The 16,233-nt window shown below is 52.6% G+C and overlaps 1 protein-coding gene across 7 annotated transcripts in view; it reads left to right on the top strand.

Annotated features, from left to right (window-relative positions):
• Window positions 1-16,233, top strand: part of PTPRN2 (protein tyrosine phosphatase receptor type N2) — a 1,123,220-nt gene that overhangs the window by 482,868 nt on the left and 624,119 nt on the right. For 6 of the 7 annotated variants that reach the window (XM_024358152.3, XM_024358149.3, XM_054655427.2 and 3 more), the window contains one exon: window positions 4,014-4,100. The exons of the other annotated variant lie outside the window; for it this stretch is intronic. In XM_024358152.3, the coding sequence (XP_024213920.2) occupies window positions 4,014-4,100 (87 nt within the window). The remainder of the gene's footprint in view (window positions 1-4,013; window positions 4,101-16,233) is intronic. 7 annotated transcript variants of the gene reach the window in all.

The following is a 16,233-nucleotide window of genomic DNA, read 5'->3' as shown; positions in this document are numbered from 1 at the left end:
CGTGCCTCCCCTGCCCCTTCTCTCAAATTCTCCGAGTGACTGTGCTACCCGAGGGCATTTGCTTGCTGTTTCCATCCCTGTGTCTGCCTCTCGCACTCCGTGCCTTAGACTAGTAACACGATCCATTCTCTCAGCCCTGTGGTAGTTCTTGGGGACCCTTCTGGGGCTCCCTTACCCCAGCCTGGACCAGGCTCCCATGTAGGCCCCAGGGCCCCGGCCGGTGGCTTCTCTTTTCCCTGGGGTTTGCCATGGGTTTTTAAATGCATATTCTTTACCATTGCTCCTGCCAGATTGGAGGCTGCCGGGCCGCTGGCTTCTCCTCCTCTCTCATCTCTGCTTCCATAGCTCCTGGCTCAGCCTGGTACCACAAGTGCTCAGGAAATATTTCTTAGATGAAGAGTAGAGCATTCCCACGGCACGTCTTCCACATCCCTCCCAACTGATGTGTAGATTGCCTGAAGCTGAGCGACCTACGTTAGTCTAGGGTTGGAAGTCATGTGGCTTTGTTGCTGATTTTATGGTGTGGGAGTTTGGCCAAGGGGTTCCCAAAGCAGATGCCTGAACAAGTGTCAGCACCAGTGGGAACCCATGAGAAACACAGATTCCCAGGCCTGACCTGTGGCCTCCTGACTCCGAAATGCTGGAGGGTGGCTGGGGCATTTGCATTCCTGGTGAGTCCTTGGCCCATCCTGGTGAGTCCTTGGCCCACTCAGGTCCCAGAGCCCTGGACTGGGCAGGGAAGGCCTGTGGTACGTGGATGCAGCCTCATCTTTCCATTGCTGTAACCGCTCCCAAACTGGACCAGCTGTCACCTTCACCTACAAAGGGTTTTTTTGTTTGGTTTGGTTTTTTTATTTTAAATACACTGTCCTGGGCTCCAGTTCCAGCCACACTGGCTGGGCAGGACAGGCATGGGCCTGGACACCCTCCCCAGGTGGCTCTGAGGGGTACCCAGATGTAGGGGCCACTGGCCTCCCTGGAGGTACCGGGCTTTTGGGACAGGCTCAGCCCCTGAGCCCAGATGTGGCTCCTCCCTGAGTGGAAGGCGGCCTGTGCCCCAGCTGGTCCTGGATTGCTACGTGCCTCGAAGTCATGGCCAAGGATGGTAGGCTGTGTCCCTGGTGGCCACAACGACAGCTTGTAGCATCGGCGACATCAGATGGCTTTCTTGTTGCAGGGTGCGAGGCCCATGAGAATCCACCTCAATGCATCTCTCTGTCCCCAGGAAGGACTCATAACCCCCAATAACTACCCTCTCTCTCCAGCTAGTGCAGCTGCGCTCTGAGGCTAGACTAGTCATGGCATGCGCCTGCTCATGAGTCTGAATCTGCAGGCCCTGCTGGGGTCCTCTCCCCAAGGGGTCCCTGAGTGTAAGTCATGGATAGAGAATGCCTGGGGTCTCCAGCCCTGGTGCCAGTTCTGTTACCATTGTCCTACTCCTGCCGAAGGCCTCTGCCTGCTCTGGGCACACACAGCCATGCCCTACATCCAGCACCTTGTCTCATCACTCCTATCCCTATGCTAGTGTCCTAGTACGTCTTCCAGCTTAACAGAAACCGCCCCTCTTGCCCCCAGAACCCTGGGCGGCTCTTACAGTGTTGGCCCCATCTCTCCTTTCCTACTCTCCATCCCTCCAATGCTGAACAGGCTGCGGGTCCCTACAGCCTTGCAGAAGAGCTCCTGTGAGGTCAGCCCACAGCCGTCATGACCCGCTAAGCTCGGCCTCAGCTCCCCATCCTCATCTCTCTGGACCAATCTGAGGCCCGGCCCTTCTCCTTCTTGGAACTCTTGCCAGCTCGCTGCTTCCCTCTGTCACAGTCCTTTTCATTTTCTTTTGCCAGTTCCCCTCATTGCCCTAAATGCTGGGGGGCCCTCAATGCTGGGGGGCCCTAAATGCCGGGGGGCCCTCAATGCTGGGGGATCCTAAATGCTGGGGGGCAAGTCTCCGTCTTAGGTGCTCCAGCTTCAGTCACCCTCCTGAGGCCGACTCCCAGTGAACACCTCTGGTCGTACAGCTCCCCGGTCTCGGCATTCATGATGCACTGCCCCCAGCACCCAGCCGGGACGCCCTGCTGTGGCCTCTGACCTCTGCACTCACAGACACATCGCCCCTCAGTACCCAGCCTGGGCACCCTGCTGGGGCCTCTGACCTCTGCACACATGGATGCACTGCCCTCAGCACCCAGCCTGGATGCCCTGCTGGGGCCTTTGACCTCTGCACTCACAGACACGTCGCCCCTCAGCACCCAGCCTGGATGCCCTGCTGGGGTCCCCATGTCCACCTGTGCAGGATGTAAACTCCTGACTCTGTCAGCACCACTCCCAGCTGGGCCTTCCTGGGGCTTCTGCCCATCTTGTGTTCTCCCAGCGCCAGCGGACTCCACCGGCACGGCCTCAGATGTCCCTCCAGATCCCCAGGCTCCCCACCGGACAGCCGTGGTGGCCAGCTCAGGCCCCTGCCCCAGCTGACAGCCTCCTGCACTCGTCTCCAGGCCATGTCCACCCAGCTGCTCTGTGACTTCACCTCCTCACCATGGGGCACTGCGGCCCCCTTGCCTTCTCCGCTCACTGTCTGATACCCTGTTACCAGCTCCCTCACCTCTGTTCAAACAGGGCCCCACTAGAGAGGCCTCCTGTAGCCCACTTTACAAGACAGTCTCTCCTCTCTGCCCTTCCCTGCACAGCCCTGCATGCCGCTTCTCTACCCAGCTGTCTCCTCCAGAGAACTTGTCAGCCCACAGGAGCTAGTCTGCCTGGGCTGCTGGCGCACACTTCCAAAGTGGGAAATCCATCTTCTTCCTGTCCTGGAGGCTGGAAGTCCAAGACCCAGGTGTGGGCAGGGCTGGTTCCCCTGAGGCTGAGGAGGGTCTGCTCCCAGCCTCGCCCCTGCTGCTACTGGCCTGAGATGACTTCAGCTTGTTGGGGGTTTCTCCCCGTGTCTTTGCGACGCCCTGTGCGTTTGTCTCTGAGTCCAAACCCTCCTTTTATACGGACACCAGTGATATTGGCTTAGGGTTCACCCTATTGACCTCAGCTTAACTAAATCTATGATAGCCCTATTTCCAAATCAGTTCACATTATTTGCGTTTTAGGATTTCAACATATGAATTTTTAGGTGACATAATTCAACCCATCATAGCATGATCGATTTCTATTCGCCAGCATCTCTAGAACGTGAACCCCTCGAGGGCAGGGCTGGTCTTGCTGTTAATTGCTGTATTTGGAAGCAGCTCCTGGTGCCCTGCTGGCATCCTGCACGCTCACTGGATGAGGAATGCAGGCGTTTCAGTCCCCTGGGGTGAAAGCCTTTGCGGTACAACATGTTTTTACATAACATTGTAACTTAATACTCCATTAAAGTGGTACTAACAGGATTTCACAGGCAACTTGTGACTTTCAACCCGAATGCTGGCCTTCAGGATGAGTCATCAGGCTGCAAACCACCCTGGTGATGGCTCTTGCCTCTTGACAGACAGGTCCCCAGCCAGGTGGCCTTGTGGGGAGTCTGCGGCCACAGTGCCTTCCGGGAGTGCCCCCGCCCCCTGCCCTGAGTTGCTGCCAGTGGGCTGGCTGCCTGGTTTCCATGCTCACACTTCCATTGGGTAGTTAAATTGCCCCTCATTGGGGCCTGGTTCACATCAGAAATGAGCCCATTAAAAACAGGTGCTTTCTCCATGGATCCGCCCCATCCGCAGTCAGAGTCCCAGCATCCGCCGCACCTGCCTGTCCCTTCTCCCTTCTCCCCTTTATTTTATTTTTACTGAAGGCTGAGAGGAGCCAGTCTCCACACGGTGGGCCACTTGCGCTTCCCACAGCCCCGTCCGCACTGCACTGTTTGTCTTGTTGCTGGAAACTCAGGTGACTCCTTGTGCCTGAGGGGGCAGCTGACCCCAGGCCAGGAGAGCAGGGTGTGTGTGGGGACCAGGGAGCAGGGCTGTGGGGCCACGGGGCTTTAGTTCTCCAGGACTGCTGGCTCTGTGGTGACTGCTCCCCATCCCTGCTGTCATCCGCAGCCCCCTGCGCCCCGAGGAAGGAAGGCGGCTGGTGGAGGACGTCGCCCGCCTCCTGCAGGTGCCCAGCAGCGCGTTCACTGACGTGGAGTAAGTACGGGGCCCTGGGGTTCCTGTTTGGCTCCTGTTGCTCGATCACAGAGACTGGGTGGGAGGGAAGGAGCTGTGAGCCCATGGCTCTTGTTAATTACATGAGGGAACCTGTTTAGAGAAGTGAAAGGTGATTTCAGCAGCTTTGGTAAGTTATTTAGAGGCAGTGGAAACCAGTGTTTAAGGGGAAGGATGAAAATCTCCTGAAGGACAGTGTCGCTGCTGCCAAGTGTCAAACCTTTGGTGCTGTAACCACCCAAGGCTCTAGAACATTCTGCACACGCCCTATGCCAATGTGTGGGAGCCTCTGGAGGGCCCACCCCAGAGAACACTGCGCAGCATTCACGAGCACCTGCTGTGGACACGGCCCTGTCCCTGGCTGTCAGGAAAATGCGCTGCCCTTTGGAGACCTGGCTTTGGATCCCGAGTCTTTGCAGCTCCCATGGCAGGCATGGCCGTGGTCTCAGCATGAACTGGTTTAGAGAGTTGTGGGCATGAGGCATGCAGGGCTGGTGGGTGAGTACACACAGGGGCAGCCTCTTTCCTGTCTCACGACAAGTGCTTGAGGAACCATGCGTGCATATGTGAAGCTTGGAGCAGAGATGGCTGAGTGCAGAAGCTGCAGGAGCTCCCACAGTGCACAGCTGGGTGTGGAGAGGTCAGAGAGAAGAGGGAGGGTAGAGTGACATCCACGGAGGACTTGAGACAAGAGGCCGGCCCGGGCTGTGTGCCCACCTGCCTGTGGACCGAGGGGTGCCTGCCTACACGTGTTGTTCACTCACTGGCCCCTTCACACAGGGGTGACATCATTCACTCACTGGTCCCTTCACACAGGGTGACTTCATTCACTCACTGGCTCTTCACACAGGTGACGTCATTCACTCACTGGCTCCCACAGAGTGACGTCATTCACTCACTGACTCTGCACACAGAGGTGACATCATTCACTCACTGACTCTTCACACAGGGGTGACGTCATTCACTGGCCCCTTCACACAGGGGTGACATCATTCACTTACTCTTCACACGGGTGACATCGTTCACTCACTGACTCTTTACACGGGTGACATCATTCACTCACTGACTCATCACACAGGGATGATGTCATTCGCTCACTGTCTCTTTCACACAGGGGGTGATGTCATTCACTCACTGGCCCTTTCACGCATGGGTGACGTCATTAATTCACTGACTCTTCACACAGTGGTGACGTCATTCATTCACTGGCCCTTTTGTGCAGGGGTGATGTCATTCACTCACTGGCCCTTTCATGCAGGGATGACATCATTCACTCACTGACTCATGACACAGAGTGACGTCATTCACTCACTAATGCTTCACACAGGGGTGACGTCATTCACTCACTGGCTTCCTCACACAGGGTGATGTCATTCCCTCACTGACTCATGACACAGAGTGACGTCATTCACTCACTGTCTCTTTCACACACGGGGTGACATCATTCACTCACTGACTCTTCACACAGGGGTGACATCATTCACTCACTGTCTCTTTCACACACGGGGTGACATCATTCACTCACTGACTCTTCACACAGGGGTGACATCATTCACTCACTGGCTTCCTCACACAGGGTGACATCATTCACTCACTGGCCCTTTCATGCAGGGCTGATGTCATTCACTCACTGACTCTTCATACAGGGGTGACGTCATTCACTCACTGTCTCCCTCACACAGGGGTGACATCACTCACTGAGCCTTTCACACAGGGGTGACGTCATTCATTTGCTGTCTCCTTCACACAGGGGTGATGTCATTCACTCACTGGCTCCTTCACACAGGGGTGACCTCGTTCACTCACTGACTCTTCACACAGGGTGACGTCATTCACTCACTGTCTCCCTCACACAGGGGTGACATCATTCACTCACTGTCTCCTTCACACAGGGGTGATGTCATTCACTCATTCTTCACACAGGGGTGATGTCATTCATTCACTGTCTCCTTCACGCAGGGGTGATGTCATTCACTCACTGGCTCCTTCACACAGGGGTGATGTCATTCACTCATTCTTCACACAGGGGTGACGTCATTCATTCACTGTCTCCTTCACGCAGGGGTGATGTGATGTCATTCACTCACTGGCTCCTTCACACAGGGGTGACCTCATTCACTCACTGACTCTTCACACAGGGTGACGTCATTCACTCACTGTCTCCCTCACACAGGGGTGACATCATTCACTCACTGTCTCCTTCACACAAGGGTGATGTCATTCACTCATTCTTCACACAGGGGTGATGTCATTCATTCACTGTCTCCTTCACGCAGGGGTGATGTCATTCACTCACTGGCTCCTTCACACAGGGGTGATGTCATTCACTCATTCTTCACAGAGGGGTGACGTCATTCATTCACTGTCTCCTTCATGCAGGGGTGATGTGATGTCATTCACTCACTGGCTCCTTCACACAGGGTGACGTCATTCACTCACTGTCTCCCTCACACAGGGGTGACATCATTCACTCACTGTCTCCTTCACACAGGGGTGATGTCATTCACTCATTCTTCACACAGGGGTGATGTCATTCATTCACTGTCTCCTTCACGCAGGGGTGATGTCATTCACTCACTGGCTCCTTCACACAGGGGTGATGTCATTCACTCATTCTTCACACAGGGGTGATGTCATTCATTCACTGTCTCCTTCACGCAGGGGTGACGTCATTCACTCACTGTCTCCTTCACACAGGGGTGATGTCATTCACTCACTGTCTCCTTCACACAGGGGTGATGTCATTCACTCATTCTTCACACAGGGGTGATGTCATTCATTCACTGTCTCCTTCACGCAGGGGTGATGTGATGTCATTCACTCACTGGCTCCTTCACACAGGGGTGACCTCATTCACTCACTGACTCTTCACACAGGGTGACGTCATTCACTTACTAGCTCCTTCACATGGGGATGACGTCATTCACTCACTGACTCTTCACACAGGGCTGATGTCAGTCACTCACTGGTTCCTTCACACAGGGTTGATGTCTTTCACTCACTGGCTCCTTCACACAGGGTTGACGTCATTCATTCACTGGCCCCTTCACACAGGTTGACCTCGTTCACTCAGTGGCTCCTCACAGAAGATGCTCACTGGGCACCTGTGGCAACCTGGCCTCACACCAGGAGCTGGGCATCCCCTTTGAGACACATGGGCCCTGCCTCAATTCTGCCATTTATTAGGAAAAGACAGAAGAGTGTATGGGTCATTAGCATGGAGGGCACTAGGGGACATGCATGAGAAGCACCCCAGCCAGCCTGGGATCAGAAGTTTCTAGAAGTAGAAATCTGAAGGACACATGGAGGTGTCCCAGAGAGAGATGTGACATGCAACTCTAGACTGCTCACTGTGGCCCACACCGTTCCTAGGGTACAGACATATGCAATGAGCATGTTCAAGGAAATGTCCATGGACAGGAAAGATGTGGAAGGACACAGGGGGCTCCATACATGCCAGGGCTGCTGGGGTTTCCCTGAAATGGGGTGGTCCGGTGGGCAAGCCAGGTAGGACTGCTCAGCAGGGACAGAGAGGCCATTTAGGGACCCAGTATGTACAGTGAGAGGACCCTACAGGGTAAACACAGTGAGATGGTCTGACTAGAGCTGAGAGAGAGCAGCCCTGAGGCCACCTGGGGAAGGTAAAGGAGGGAGCAGGTGCAAGGCGGGTGTGGTGGCAATGGGAGCACAGAGATCCAGGTGAGGGGGGGCTATTTGTGGGGCTATAGTGGGTGAGTGGGCTGTAGAGATCCAGGTGAGAGGTGGCAGGTGCATGGGGCTTTAATTGGCAGGCTCATGCAGACATCCAGGTGAGCAAAGGGTCACGTACTCAGGGCTGCAGTGGGCAGGTGGTTTGCAGAGATCCAGGTAAGAGTGGGACCAGGCACAGGGTGAATGCAGTAGGAAGGGGCTATGCTGAGATGCAGGTGTTTTTTGGGGGGCAGGTGTGTGGCCCTGCAGTAGGCAGCAGAAGTGCAGAGATCCAGGTGAGAGAGGGGGCAGGTGCATCAAGTTGCAGTGGGCAGGGGACTTTCCCAGATCCATGTGAGAGAGGGGGCAGGTACATGGGCCTGCTGTGGGCAGGCGGTGTGCAGGGATCCATGTGTGAGAGGGGGCGGGTGCAGGGCAGATGCAGATATCCACATGAAAGAGGGGGCATGTTCATGGGCTGCTGTGGGCAGGGGACACGAGAAGATGCAGGTGAGGGAAGAGAGCAGGTACAGCGTGACTGCAGTGGGTGGCCACTGGGTGACTTCTGCCTGTGAAGCAGGATTTGAAGAATTGTAGAAAGGCACCTTCAAGGATGAGGGTAGATCTGAGTGCAAAGTGTGTGTTGATCTGTACAGTGTGATGCCTGCCCATGGAAACAGGCAAGTAGGGCCTCAGGCAGAAGTGCTGGTGGCCCCTGGGCAGTCAAGTGTTTTCCCTGTGGCTCACAATGGGGAGGGCCTGTTGTTCCCAGAGTGGCCTGGGATGTTTGGGCACCTGGGGTTCTGGAGGTGGCGGGTGGGCAGGGGCTGCAGCTGTTTCCCACCTTGTAGGAAATACTTCAGTGTTTTAACTTCTGATGTGACTGAGGGTACTGGAAATGTATGGAGTGGCTTTCAGCACACCAGGGATTTAGGAGGGGGGAGGGTTTGAGGGAGCTTCCTAACAGGTTTGATTGATAGGTTTGTTTCAGGTACCTGGATGACTTCTAAGGGGTGCTGTCCAGGTGACTTAGGGGACAGATCTGGGTAGGTGTAGATGACATAACCTTAATGTACAGTGGACAGCAAGATCCCAGTTTCTGACGGGATCAGGAGATGGAGGTAAGGGAAGAGAAGGGGGGCAGCAGCGATGTGGGGCACGTGGACCCTTAGGTGTATGTGAGAACAGAGACAAGTGTGCATGTTGGCACCACCTTGGTTTCTTGTGAGGTAGCTCCCAGTCAGTGTTTTGGGTTCCTAGGGAAGAAATATTAACTCTAGGGAAACCACACAGGACAGATTTCACAGAGGTTGAAAATAGAAGAAGCTCCCAAGACCTGAAAGAACTGAGATGCTTCCAGGATCTTAAAATCTTCCTCTTTATGCTGAAGGAGAATTAGATAATCTGGTTTTATGGGATCTTGGGGAAGTGACTTTTCCTCTCTGGGCCATAGTTTTATATTTTGAAAATTAGAGGGGTTTGCCTACTTCATCTTTAGTGATTATTCAAGGATTAATCTTCTGTGAACCTGTGACCTGGGACACTAGTGAAAATCATGTAACAGGCACTCTATCACCTTCGGGGAGCAGGGCACAGGTAGTGTGACAGGGTTATATCCCCAAGGGCAGACTCTACAGGTAGGCGTTTGTGTGGAGAGGCTCATTTCATCAGTCCCTGGAGACATCCTCTTTATCAGTGTTTTGGATATTCCCAAAGTGGCACACTTTTGAGCAGTGATAAATAGTGAGTCAGAAAAGGTGGAAATAGCTTCTTCCAGATGATACACGGAGGTGTGTGTGTGGAGGCAGGGAGGGAGCTAAGAAAGAAGCTGGAGCCAAGGATGGAGGTGATGGTGGAGCTTTGGAGGAAACTGCACTGGAGCTGGGAGGGAGCAGAGATGGAGGTTGGGATGGAACTCAAGAGAGGGGGGGATGAGCTGGGATGAAGCTCAGAAAGGAGCTGGAGATGCCACTTGTAAGGAATAAGGATAAAAATGAGATAGAGCAGAAATGGAGCTGGGGGGGAAGCTAGGTGGATGGGGCTGGGATGGACTGGGATAGAGCTAAGATAGATCAGGGAAGGAACTGGAAATGGAGATGGGATGAAGCTCAGAAAAAAGCTGAGATGAATCTGAGGACAGAGCACGATGGAGCTAGAATGGAGCAGTGATGATCTAGGATAGAGCTGAATGGAGTTGGAATGGAGATGGAAGGAGCTGGGAATAAAACAGAAGAGAGATGGGGATGGAATTCAGTGGAGCTGGATGAAGGAGGGGATGGAACTGGATGGAGCTGGGATGGAGCAGTGATAGAGCTGTGTATACAGTAGTATGGAGATGAGATGGAGTAGTGATGGAGCCGGGTATAGAGTAGTATGGAGATGGGATGGAGCTGGATGGAGCTGCAGATAGAGCTGGAGCTGGATAGAGCTGGATGGGGCTGCATGGCGTAAGATGGAGCTAGGATGGAAATTGATGGAGGTAAGGATAAAGCAGGGCATGCATCTGGATGGAACTGGATGGAGATACAATGGAGATGGATAGAGCTGGGATGGATTTGTGGATGGAGATGGGGTGGAGCTGGGATGGAGCTGGATGGAGCTCCATGGTCTGGGATAGAGTTGATGAATCTGGATGGAAGTCTATGGAGCTTGGTTCAGCTTGGGATGGAGTAGGGATGGATAGGAATGGAGCTGGATGGAAGTTCATGGAGCTGGGGATTATTGAAGCCTTGGGTGTACCTGGGGTAGAGCTGGGATGAAATCTGCTGTAGCTGAGTGGAGGTGGGATGGAGCTGGGATGAGGGTGAAGCTAGGGTGGAGTTTGATGGAGCTCAGTGGAGTTGGGATGGAGCTGGGATGGAGTTTGATGGAGCTGAGCACAGTTGGGATGGAGCTAGGATGAGGATGGAGCTCGGATGCAGTTCAGTGAAACTGAGTGGAATTGGGATAGAGTTGGGATGGAGCTGAGGGTGGAGTTGGGATGGAGTTTGATGGAGCTGAGTGGAGTTGGGATGGAGCTGAGGGTGAAGCTAGGATGGAGTTTGATGGAGCTGACTGGAGTTGAGATAAAGCTGAGGATGGAGCTGGGATGGAGTATGATGACACTTAGTAGGGTTGGGAAGGAGCTGAGGATGGAGCTGGGATGGAGTTTGATAGAGCTGAGTGGAGTTTGGAAGGAGCTGAGAGTGGAGCTGGGATGGAGTTTGATGGAGCTGAGTGGAGTTCTGATCGAGTTTGGATAAGGGTGGAGCTGGGGTGGAGTTTGATGGAGCTGTGTGGAGTTGGGATGGAGCTGAGGGTGGAGCTGGGATGGAGCTTGATGGAGCTGAGTGGAGTTGGGAAGGAGCTGAGGGTGGAGCTGGGATGGAGTTTGATGGAGCTGTGTGGAGTTGGGATGGAGCTGAGGGTGGAGCTGGGATGGAGTTTGATGGAGCTGAGTGGAGTTGGGAAGGAGCTGAGGATGGAGCTGGGATGGAGTTTGATGGAGCTAAGTGGAGTTGGGATGGTGCTGAGGATGGAGCTGCGGTTGGTGCTGGTTGGAGCTGGGATGGATTTTGGGATGGAGCTGGGATGGTTGTGATCATGGGTGGTTGTTGGCTCTTCCTCAAGCTCTCCTCCACTACTGACAAGGCCTCCATCAGTCCTGTTCTCTATCTTTTCTCCCTTCTGTTCTCCTCTCTGTCCCTGCCTAGGTGAGCCCTATAGTCTTCATCTCCTTTTTCATCTTGTGAGGGGCCCTGCTGCTGATCTTGGTGTCTTACTATTTCCTCATCTATGACTTTTTTATCCATCCACAAATCCCTGACTTTCACAGCGGTATCTTTGCTCTTAAGTTGTGTTGATTCTTATGTGTCTTCCAGGGCCTTTCTCAGGAGTCTTTGAGCCTGAGATTCACCTGACCTCCACTGTCTTCATCCTGGCCTTCCTCAGGCCTTCTGATGCCTCAGACTGCTCTGGGGAGGGCATAGTGAGGAAGCACAGAAAAGAAATCTCAGGGAGGATGCCCTGATGCTCCATTGCCTTAAATCTGTCTCTAGGCCAGGCACGGTGGCTCATGCCTGTAATCCCAGAACTTTGGGAGGCTGAGGTGGGTGGATCATGAGTTCAGGAGTTCAGGACCAGCCTGGCCAAAATGGTGAAACCCCATCTCTACCTAAAAATACAAAAAGTAGTTGGGCATGGTGGCAGGTGCCTGTAATCCCAGCTACTTGGGAGGCTGAGGCAGAGAATTGCTTGAACCCGGGAGGCAGTTGTTGCAGTGAGCTGAGATCGCGCCACTGCACTCCAGCCTGGGCGACAGAGCAAGACTCCATCTCAAAAAAAAAATAATAATAATCTGTCTCTAAGAACCAGAAGGAAATCTGTCCAGGCTGCTAACCGTCGTGGGCTGAGTGGGATGATCTGACTTCATGGGCGTTACAAAGAGCAGTGTGCTGTGGCCCCCGACACCGTTGATGTCCATCACATCAAGTGGGGGCCTGCACTGACCTGGCGCAGAGCAGGACATGTAAGAAGGGGAACACTCATCCCTGCCCCTGAGCTGTTTGAAACCTGGCTCATGAGACAAACAAATCGGACAGTGCTAGAGAAGGTTCTAGAACTGCCAGTGACCTCAGACATTCTGAGTACAACTCAGGCTAGGGAAGTGAGGCTGAAGAGGAAGGGAATCTCCCGGGGCCCAGAGAGTGGGCCCTGCCTCGGACATCGCTGCTCCATGGGCACAGCCACGTTAGTCCACAAAGTGCAGTTTTCCTGATGGTCTTTGAGTCTCACCTGTGTGCAGGGCTCTTCACGTTCTTTTTCCTACTGCTGTTATTTTAAGGCTTTTTACCTCTTACTTTGAACTGGAAGGAGCCACCTGCCATCAAGTGTCCTGAATGGTTCAAACTGCATTCCTTTCCACGAAGGATTCCATCCCAGGCCTGTATCTTTGGCACTATCCCTCCCTATGGCCCCCAGGAAGGCGCCTAGTTTTAGGACCCAGGAACTCACCGTGGGCCCAGGCCATGCACACAGGGAGGATGAGGCCACAGATGGTAAGTGGGAGCCTCACACTGACTGCAGCCAATGACCGCAGGCCCTTTGTTCTAGGTGCTCATGCCTGCTTGTGCTGTCAGACAGGGACGGGTGCGTGTCTGGACACCCAGGCCTTACTGGGTCCTGCTGATGGCTTATTTCAGAAGGAGGGGTTCCCCATGGACTGATGCCCCAGCTCCTGTCCCGTCAGGCTCCCTGTCTAGGACTCAGCTCTGATGCCGCTGAGGAGCATGAGGTACTGTCCTGGGGGTGTGTCCTCCCGGGTCTGCAGTGCCTTCCCTGCACCGTGGCCCCCAGAACATTAGCCGTGTGCTGTCTTTCTCCCCAGACCATCAGCTCCTCAGTGCCTATCTGTGTCCTGAACCCAGCTCAGTGACTGCAGAGGAGTGTGTGTTAAGTGCAAGTGTGATTCAAGCGTGATGCAGTGAGTCCTTGAACAACAAAGGCCTCATGCCTCCAACACCCGCAAAGCTGCAGGCCCATCCCACACCCCCTTCTGCCTCTCTCCATATGTCAAATACATGGGGCATGCTCTGTGGTTCTGCAGCCCTGGGAAACTCACCTGTTGCTGCCAAGGCCCACAATTACTGATGAACGCGTGGAGGTGTGGATGCCTCCTTAGTTAAAAGTGAGATTGTCATCAGGGACATCTGAGGGCCATGGAAAAGAAGCAGCCTGGGTACCATGAGAGGTGCCTCCGTGAGCAGCAGGGCGGCCTGGAGCCATGGGAGGGAGGAAGCTGTTGCACCCAGACACATAACTGAGATAATTGGGCAGAGGGCAGGCAGTCACAAGAGGTGGCTTTGGAATAAAACATCCTCGGGCCAGCTCGGGATGCGTGCATTGAGTTTACCATATTTTCCTCTGGCAAAGCCCTTCTGTGGTGGCTGTCCAGCACGTGGAAGGCTGTGGCTTGGGCGCACAGGGGCTCAGTGTTTTCTGAAGGTTCCCTCCTGGCCGCCCTGCTGCTGATGGCTGCCATGCCCTGTTAGCGTCATGGCTCCAGGGTGATGGTGTGGGCTGAGGGCTGCCTGGCACCTGGGCTCAGTGCCTGCCACATGGGTCCAGTTTGCGTTCTGGGGCTTGGGAGAGGAACCACTTCATCCTCAGGATAGGAGAGGGGCCACAGGGTCAGCTGCAAGCTCCATGGTCGCTCACTGTGAGCAGATCCTGGGACCTCAGGGCCCACCGTGGCGTAGTGATGGGCAGAGATGGGCCTGCCGCTGCTCACTGCTTTGGCCATCTCTGCCCTCCCCCAATAACATCCCCTGGGACAGGGTGGGCCAGAATGAAGAAGGGAGGACTGGTTGGCCACATGCCAACAGCTGGACGGTCAGGGTGGCCAGGGGCTTTGCTGTCCACACTGATTGGAGCAGACCTGAGGCTAACAGGCGCACTACTGTGCTGGGAATGCATGAGTGAGATTTTCTTAAATACAAGGTGGTATTTCTTTTAAAGTCTCCATGGCTTTCATGGTGAGCTGGGTTTTAAACTCTTTTGGTGCAATGGAAGGTGTGAGGTCTTTCTTTGTATACAGTGGGATTGTTTGGGCTAGATGACTGGAAGAAGGAATGAGTTTATTCTGCTGATTGTTCCTTTTGCTGTGCAGAAACTTTTTAGTTTAAGTCCCAGCTATTTATCATTGTTTTTGTTGCATTTGCTATTGGGTTCTTGGTCATGAAGTCTTTGCCTAAGCCAATGTCTGGAAGAGTTTTTCCAATGCTATTTCCTAGAAATTTTATGGTTTCAGGTCTTAGATTTAAGTCCTTGATCCATCTTGAGTTGATTTTTGGATAAGGGGAGAGATGAGGATCCAGTTTTATTCTTCTACATGTGGCTTGCCAATTATCCCAGTACCATTTTTGAATAGAGTGTCCTTTCCCCACTTTGTTTTTGTTTGCTTTGTCGAAGATCAGTTGGCTGTTAAGTATTTGAGTTTATTTCTGGGTTCTCTATTCTGTTCCATTGGTCTGTGTGCCTATTTTTATACCAAGTACCATGCTGTTTTGGTGACTATAGCCTTATAGAATAGTTTGAAGTCAGGTAATGTGATGCCTCCAGATTGTTCTTTTTGCTTAGTCTTGCTTTGGCTATGCAGGCTCTTTTTTGGTTCCATATGAATTTTAGGATTGTCTTTTCTGGTTCTGTGAAGAATGATGGTGGTATTTTGATGGGGATTGGACTGAATTTGTAGATTGCTTTTGGCAGTACAGTCATTTTCACAATATTGATTCTACCCATCCATGAGCATGGATGTGTTTCCATTTGTTTGCGTCATCTGTGATTTCTTTCAGCAGTAAACAGACAACCCAAAGTGTGAGAAAAAATCTTCATGATCTATATATCCGACAAAAGACTAATATCCAGACTCTACAAAGAACTCACATTAGCAAGAAACAAACAGTCCCATCAAACAATGGGCTAAAGACATGAATAGACAATTCTTGAAAGAAGATATACAAATGGCCAACAAACATATGAAAAAATGCCCAACATCACTAATGATCAGGGAAATGCAAATCAAAACCACAGTGTGATACCACCTTACTCCTGCAAGATTGGATATAATCAAAAAATCAAAAAGCAGTAGATGCTGGTGTGGATGTGGTGAACAGGGAACACTTCTACACTGCTGGTGGGAGTGTAAACTAGCACAGCTGCTATGGAAAACAGTGTGGAGATTCCTTAAAGAACTAAAAGAACTACCATTTGATCCAGCAATCCCACTGCTGGGTATCTACCTGGAGGACAAGAAGTCATTATACAAGAAAGATATTTGCACACATGTTTATAGCAGCACAATTTGCAATTGCAAAAATATGGAACCAACCCAAATGCCCATCAATCAATGAGTAGATAAAGAAATTGTGGCGCACACACACACACACACACACACACACACATCCCATGGAATACTATTCAGCCATAAAAAGGAATGAAATAATGGCATTCACAGCAAGCTGGATGGAACTGGAGACTATTATTCTAAATGAAGTAACTCAGGAATGGAAAACCAAACATCATATGTTCTCACTCATAAGTGGGAGCTGAGCTATGAGGATGTGAAGGCTTAAGAATGACATAAGGACTTTGGGGACTCGGGGAAAAGAGTGGCAGGAGGGTGAGGGATAAAAGACCACACATTGGATTCAGTGCACACTGCTTGGGTGCTGGGTGCACCAAAATCTCACAAATCACCATTCGAGAACTTACTCATGTAACTAAACACTGCCTGTTCCCAAAACCTATGGAAAATAAAAATAAATAAAGAAGGAATAAGTTTATTTCATGAACACAATGATCCTTATGAGGGAGGAGTGGGGAGAGGAAGTGAAGCATGACCACTGATGGGATGGGGGGAGGAAGAGGAAGCAGCCGGGGGCGTGGG

This window comes from Pan troglodytes, chromosome 6 (genome assembly GCF_028858775.2).
Source record: "Pan troglodytes isolate AG18354 chromosome 6, NHGRI_mPanTro3-v2.0_pri, whole genome shotgun sequence".
Classification (NCBI taxonomy): domain Eukaryota; kingdom Metazoa; phylum Chordata; class Mammalia; order Primates; family Hominidae; genus Pan; species Pan troglodytes.
The sequence above is the reverse complement of the archived record's forward strand: the minus strand, read 5'-3'. Positions and strand labels throughout refer to the sequence as shown.